Here is a 7,950-nt window from a genome sequence, read left to right as displayed (position 1 = left end):
CTTTTTGTCCTGCCCAGCTCCCGCATGGCTAGCTTAGCCCCCGAAATAACAACACACAATTTGTATTCTTTAAAACACTGCTTGGCCCATTAGCTCTAGCCTCTTGCTGCTAACTCTCACATCTTAATTAACCCAGTTCTATTAATGTGTGTAGCACCACAAGATGGTGGCTTACTGGGAAGATTCTAGCCTACATCCATCTCGGAGAGGAGAGCCATGGCATCTTCCTCACTGCCTTCTACCCAGCATCCTGTTCTATCTACTCCACCCACCTATGGTCTGACCTATCAGGCCAAGCAGTTTCTTTATTAATTAACCAATGAAAGAAACACATAGAAAGAATACCCACCTACATCATTTCCCCTTTTTCTGTTTAAACAAAAAGGAAGGCTTTAACTTTAACATAGCAAAATTACATATAACAAACCAGTTATCAAGCAAGAATTACAGTTACAATATTTAGATCTATTTTATCTTTTGTCTTTTAGCTGTTAATTCTCTGGGACTATTAAAAACTTTGTCACCATCTAAGGTTTTGTTTAAATGAATTATTAGATCAGGTGTTATCCCAACAGCCGGTCGTAGACTGGAAATGTCTCCTAACAAACTTTGAAAGTTGTTAAGAGTCTGTAACCGGTCTCTCCTAATTTGTGCCTTTTGTGTCCTAATTATCTGTAAACCTATTCTGTAACCTAGGTAATTAACAGAATCTCCTCTTTGAATCTTTTAAGGAGCAATTTGTAATCCTCATTTAGGCAAAACTATCTTTACTTCCTCAAACATTTTTTTCTAAAGTATCTATGTTTGAATCAGATAGCAAATTGTCATGGTAAATTATAGACTTAGGGAATTGCTTATGTATTATTTCCAGTGGTTGACCTACAAAATATTGACACAGGCTGGGGCTATTGAGCATTCCCTGTGGTCGGACAGTCCATTGGCATCTCCTAGTAGGCTGAGATTTATTATAAGTAGGCACTGTAAAGGCAAAATTTTCTCTATCCTTTTTTTGTAAAGGTATAGTGAAGAAGCAATCCTTCAAAACAATAACTATAGGAGACCATCCTTTGGGTATAAAAGAAGGCAGAGGAATTCTAGACTGTAGAGGGCCCATAGGTTGAATCACCTTGTTGACAGCCCTTAGATCTGTTATCCTTCTCCATTTACCAGATTTCTTTTTTACAACAAACACCAGAGAATTCCAAGGGCTAGTTGACTTCTCAATATGTTGAGCATCTAATTGCTCCTGTACCAGTTGTTCTAAAGCCTGGAATTTATCTTCAGCTAGAGGCCATTGCTTAACCTTCATTGGCTTCTCAGTTAGCCATGTTAAAGGTAGGGCTGTTGGTACCTCTAAAGGTTTGTTAGTTGCTTTATGTTCTTGTACAGCCTGGGTGGCTGGTCACCTTTGTGCATAGTGCCTTATTACATCCTTCCCAGAATTATGAGTTCTTGAGACTGCAGAAATGTTAATCTGAGTATTCCATTGTTGTAGCAGGTCACAGTCCCATAAATTTATTGCAGTATCAACTATATATGGCCTTAGCTTTCCTCTTTGACCTTCTGTACCAACACAGTTAACCCATCTCTTGCTTTGTTTAACTCGAGATATGGTTTCAATTCCTAGTAATTGAACATCTGCCTTTTGAAAAGGCCAATTTGGATGCCAAGATTCTGGAGTGATGATACTCACATCTGCTTCTTTGTCTATCAAGCCAACAATCACAATTCCATTTATACACACTCTCAGCTTTGATCTCTGATCATTTATAGAAGTTTGCCAAAATATATACTTCTTATTTTCTATTTGAATTTCTGACTTATGCTTCAATTTTGAGCCATCATTTAGAACCTTATGCTCTTGCACAGAAGGTTCTAGAGTTTTTAATTTTCCTGGTGTGACATGTCCTCCACGGTTACTGGGAACACCTGAGCCACTTTTGGCTTGGGGCCTGCGAGAGACCCCTCCAGGAGTTTCCCGATGGTATTGGGTTGCCTTATCTGTCTGTTGTTGATCTGCATTCATTGGTCCAATGCTGTCCTTTACTACACCTCCTACATATACCTGAAGGCCGAGGTCTCCTATTCTTGCCATTCCTAGATGAAATGGTATTCCTAGAAATTCCTTGCCTGCAATCCCTTTTCAGGTGTCCTAATTTACCACAACTAAAACATTTGGCATGTTGATGTCCCCTCATTGCTTTGGAAATCACTTCTCCTACCCAAGATTCATTATCATAGTTAAAGGTCTGAAAATTCATAATATGCTGGATCTATTCATCCATAGGTGCTGATCTAGACCTTAAAGGCACAATTATCTTTTTTATATCTAAGTTTGCATTTTCAAAAGTCAGTGATTCAAGAATTAGTCATCTAGCTTCTGGGTCTGTTACTACTATGTTCAGAGCCTTAATTAATCTTAGCAAAAAATCAGTATAGGGTTTTTCCCCTGTCCCTGCCTAACCCTGGTATATGATTCTATTTTTCCTCTGGTTCTGGTATTATATCCCAGGCATTCATGGCTGCTTTGTGGCATAGGGACAATACTTCTTCATCATAAAGACCAGCATACACTCCTATGCCAAGAATTTGATCTTGGGAAACCTCCACATGTTTTGCTCTTCCTTGCTGTTCCATATGTTTGGATTCTTCTCTGAAATAAACTCCAAACATCAAAGAAGGTCCATCTTCCAAGACCACTGATGATAACTGGGAGAAATCATGGGGTGTAGCTCTGACATTAGAAGCCCAAGTCCTTATCATTTCCCTAACAAATGTAGAGTGCAAGCCATAAGTAATGACGATGTGCTTAATTTTTTTCAGATCATTCAGTCCTATCAATGTCCATCTACCTTCTTTGGCTCCCTTTGAACCTTTAGAAGTTGATGCTTTGTCAGAATAAATTAGAGGGTATGTCACTAAAACCCTGGTTAAACCAGTTCTGACAGCTGGTGGTGACAGTGTATCCTGCCCTTGTGTCTTCTCACCCAGTTCATCACCCCTAATAATTTCCTCAATCACTTCAAATCTCTTAATCATTGTCTCACATAAGCCCTGAATCTCCTGACCTGCAAAGGTTTCTAGTGATTTCCCTATGGTACTAATTTTCTGGTCCCCATTCTGCACCTGTGATTCCAATGTCTTACTGTTTCCTTTCAAAGATAACATCTCCTCCTTGAACTGCCCCCAGATATCATGTAAGTTGCCATCCTGCAGGTATATTCTGTCTGTTACCTTATCAAAACTCTGTGATAACTTCTGAAAGTCAAATTCAACAGCCTGGACCCTTTCAGGTAAGTTCCTAGTACCCTTAGATATGGAGTCAATTTTGCCTATCATGGTATTAATCCTATCAATGTCATATACTTCCATAATGACATAATATGGAGAAGAAAACTGAAACCTAATAACCGGTAAATTGAAGTCATAGAGGCCTCGTGTGATTTCAGCAAAAACCTTGGCTAGAGTCCCATTATAAACGAAACCTGCCATTTTAGCTGTTAACCAGAAGATGGCGTTGTTTCTGGTCGTGACCTGAATCAATGGAACGGTGTCAGGATAGATCCTGTGGTACTTGAGAGGTTAGATGAACACAGAGGAAGAAAACCCAGAGTCCAGGCACAAAGAAAAAAAAAAACCCAGGGAGCTTCCAGCGGCTGATAAATAGCGTGGCTCACCCCGGGTGCCTGCCCTGCTCCCACCTGATACAGGGGGTCCTGACACAGCAGCTGCAAGAATGGCTGACTGCCCAGACTGGTGGGGATTTCAAACAGCACTTCTGTCAGATGTGGCTGACTTGCGCTGCCCAAGCCTTGCTTAACACCTGCTCAGACAAGATCAAACCAGGTGGGCAGAGACTGTCCGGGCTGTGAATCTCAGGAGACAGGGAGTTTTTAACTGCTGACTCCATGCACAGGCCGTGGCTGAGGGAGGGCTCATGCCAAGCTGAGCTGGCGGCAGGCAGTCGAGCAGGGGGATGGGGGTTGGGGGGTGGTTCTAAAACCAAACAGTGGGTGCCAGATAGTGCACAAAAAAATCCCACACCAGTTTGAAATTATTATTAAAAAGATTATTTATTTGAGGGAAAAAAAACTTACAGAATGCCATCCTAGACAACAGCCTACTACACGACCAGGAAAGGAGTATAGTCGTCGGAACCAGAGTCAGAAGCAAGAGAGAGAGAGGAGGGCTGCTGCTGCTTTTTAAAGAGAAAGAGACAAAGCCCCAGTGGGCTGGTATCTCAATGGCTATTGGCTGAAGAAACAGATGGAGCTCTCGCAGCACTCTCAGGTTTTATTTATTTATTTATTTATTTATTTTGCTTTTTCGAGATAGGGTTTCTCTGTGGCTTTGGAGCCTGTCCTCGAACTAGACCAGGCTGGTCTCGAACTCACAGAGATCCACCTGGCTCTGCCTCCTGAGTGCTGGGATTAAAGGCGTGCGCCACCATTGCCCGGCTCACTCTCAGGTTTTAATGTGGATTTAGTTGACCATGTTGGAGTGCCAGTTGTTGCAAGGTGATGGCCTGCTTGTTTGTTCTGGCTGCCCAGCTAGCTTAGCCCCAAAATAACCACACAGAAATTGTATTAATTAAATCACTGCTTGGCCCATTAATTCTAGCCTCTTATTGGCTAACTCTCACATCTTGATTTAACCCATTTCCGTTAATCTGTGTATTACCACATGGCAGTGGCTTACCGGGTAAGATTCGAACTGGCATCTGTCTCAGGCAGAGGATCCATGGCGTCTCTCTCTCTCTCTCCACCCTTATTCCTTCCAGCATTTGATTGTGTTTCCCTGCCTACCTAAGTTGTGCCCTTATCAGGCCAAGGCAGTTTCTTCATACAAGCAACATACAGAAAGAAGCACCTCCTACACCAATATATGGGGATGAAAAAAAATGCTTAAATGGGCTGAAGAAAGGAGGAAATCCATAAACCTTCAGAGTTGCTGAGTCCTGTAACATATAGGCAAAATTTGGAAAACATCACAAAGATAGCATCATGACAGGGAGCACAGATCTGTTTTTGTTTTTCATCTGGATTCAGAAGGTGATGTGAGAGATTAGTAAACTCCAACATTCAATTCCATGAATAGTGTGTTTGCTTATTATTTACCCTTGCCAACAACAGTCAAAACTTGGATCTCACAAAATCAGCACATTAACAAGATTTTAGCAAAAGCCCATAATCCAACCAAGGAAATGATGAAACAAGACAAAAATAGAAGGCCAACTTGACCATTTTCTGTCACAGGCTATTCTGGTGTGGTTTTGAGTCCTTGGAAAATTTATGTAAATGCCTTAAGAATATTTGCTATAACGTGACATTCCATGGCTGGTTGCTGCCCGTAGGAGGCCTACCCCTTTTCCAAAGAGAAACGAAGGAAGGGGAGTGGATGGGGGTGGAGAGATGGGAGGTTGGATGGCAGGGACTGGGAGGAGAGAAGGGCGGGTGGTGGGGGAAGAGGGGAGATGAAGGGAGGGACTAGGAGGAGGGGGGGGCCGTGGTTGAAATGTAAAAACAAATAACATGCAACAAGCAAAGAATTCTTCCTATAATCCCTGGGAATTAAAGGATGATGTAAACTGTGAATTTATTTTCAAACTTCAGGATACACTTGGTTTTCCACCACAGAAGTGTATGACAGAAAAATAATGCTGCTGCCTAAAAACATGAGGGCAGCTAGACTTGCCACTACATTAGCAATTCCAATTCTCTGATAAGATGGATATAAAGGAATATGGAAAGATGGTGGAAATGTAATTGCTGCTTTGTGAATGACAGAGAAATAATTGCATAAGACAGCCAGGAGAACAAAGGTACTGGCAATGATGTTGAGAATGGCTGAAATGACGAATGGATTGTAGGTGGTATTCTTCTGCACTTTCCCTGTGTACATATTTCGAACAGCAAGAATGGTGGCAACTGTTCCAAATAACCCGAGAATGTTGGAGCCCAGTAACAAATGTTGAACGATACGAATATCCAAGGGAATGAAGTTGTCAAGGTAGGTATATTCATGACACCCTCTGGCATTGCTGGGCTTGATGTTTTGGTGGTAAAAACAGACTCTCCACATCCCTATGAAGGCTGTGGTAGGCTCAGAGAAAACTGTTTCATTAAAGTACCAGACTCGCCATTGTGGGAGGCCTGTGGAGATGCTGCAGAGGAGCCATGCTATGCAGGCCAAAGCAAATCCCCCGACTTGACAGTTGGCACTTCTGCTGAGCAACAACATGGTGACAGCAAACACGGGATAACTGTAAACAAATAGAATAAAGCATAAGAGTGGGCTTAGGTCTTCCCTAGGCCTAGGACGGTATTCCCGGGGAGACCACTACCAGGAGGGAAGAATTGGTTAGGCTTGAGAAAGTGAGGATGTGCTATTATGAGTTTGGCTGATTTACTGACAGCTTGACAGTACGCACACTCCCTAACAGTTCCACTTTTTTTTTCGTTTATTCAAGACAGGGGTTGTCTGTGGCTCTGGCTGTCCCAGAATCCACTTCGTATGCCAAGCTGGCCTTGAATTCACAAAGATCTGCCTGCCTCTGCCTCCTGAGTGCTGGGATTAAAGATGTGCACCATTACACTTGGCATTAACAGTTCTGCTTCTGTGTGTCTACACACACAATGACCTTTGACCACAAATATTTGCCCATCATGATGCTCATCAAAGCACTATTTGTAATAGTGGTGATGTTCATGGGCAGCAAAGCTACATAATGAGATCCTGTCTCTACAAAACCAATATACCTACTATTAAATGAATAGACAAATGAATAATAAGTAAATTGCTAATTTTAAACATAATAGATTATGCAATTCTGGAAAATATATACAATTCTCTGTTGTACATTACCTGAAGCAAACTTCTTCACTTATTACATGTCAAACAGAGGACCATTGGGAACCAAGGTAATAATCTAAAATGGAGAGAGAATAGTAAGTACATACTATAGTATGATTTTGTTTTGTCTATCATGAAACCTGTTGCGAAGATACAAGATAAAATGTATCTGGATGCTGGGATTACTGGTGACGCCCCCCCCACACCCTTTTAGGTTCAAATTCTATCACATTTTTGTTCTTTGCTTGGTGCTTTTGTTTTGGGGGGACAGGGTCTGACTAGCATGGTGGTCTGATTAGCATTCTCTCAAACTTACCATGTGGCCCAGTTTGGTTTCACATTTCAAGGCCGTTTGCAAGCATCAGACTCCTGAGTACTAAGACTGTAAGCAGGCAGCACCATACCTGGCCTGAGGTTTTTTGTTTTTTGGGTTTTTTTTTTTGTTTTTTGTTTTTTTTTTTGGCTTGGTCTGTTGTTGCTTTTTTTTTTAAAGATTGATTTATTTTATCTGCATTGATGTTTTGCCTCTATGTATGTCTGTGTGAGGATATCGGATCCCCTGGAACTAGAGTTCCAGACAGTTGTAAGCTGCCATGTGGGTGATAGGAATTGAAGTGGAATCCTTTGGAAAAGCAGTCAAGTACGCTTATACACTGAGCCATTTTCCAGCCCTCTTTTTTTTTTAATTTAAAAATTTTTAAATATTTTTGAAAGATGAAGTCACATGGTTGGTGGGGGCAATGAAGGTGAACAAAGTTCTTTAAGGAACTAACTCCTAACTCAACCAAAAGAAAGAGCCCAAGTTTTAGAAATGACGAGAGGGGATGCCACCATGTGCCTGAGACCTGTGCTGAATAGCAAGATCAAAATGCACAGCTTAACCTTGGAGACAGGAGAATTGGAGGTGAAGGTTCAGATGAATGAAGGCTGATCATGAGAAGACCTCCAATTCAATCTGAGAGGCGTCTGAAGATTTTATTAGAAATAACATGAATGGGCTGAAAAATGGTTGCAAGTGCCTTTAATCCCAGTACTCGGGAGGTAGAGGTAGCAGATCTCTGTGAGTTCAAGGCCAGCCTGATCTACAAAGTGAGTTCC

General features: G+C 41.6%; 1 protein-coding gene across 1 annotated transcript; it reads right to left on the bottom strand.

Moving 5' to 3' along the window:
- Window positions 1-5,601: 5,601 nt before the first annotated feature.
- On the bottom strand, window positions 5,602-6,240 carry LOC121441206 (claudin-34-like). The gene has a single exon (XM_041642343.1). The coding sequence runs from the start codon at window positions 6,238-6,240 to the stop codon at window positions 5,602-5,604; it is 639 nt and encodes a 212-aa protein (XP_041498277.1).
- Between the last annotated feature and the right edge of the window lie 1,710 nt (window positions 6,241-7,950).

This window comes from Microtus oregoni, unplaced genomic scaffold, assembly GCF_018167655.1.
Source record: "Microtus oregoni isolate MIOR12 unplaced genomic scaffold, Mior012 000074F_001, whole genome shotgun sequence".
Taxonomy (NCBI): Eukaryota; Metazoa; Chordata; class Mammalia; order Rodentia; family Cricetidae; genus Microtus; species Microtus oregoni.
This window is presented reverse-complemented; position numbering and strand designations above follow the sequence as displayed.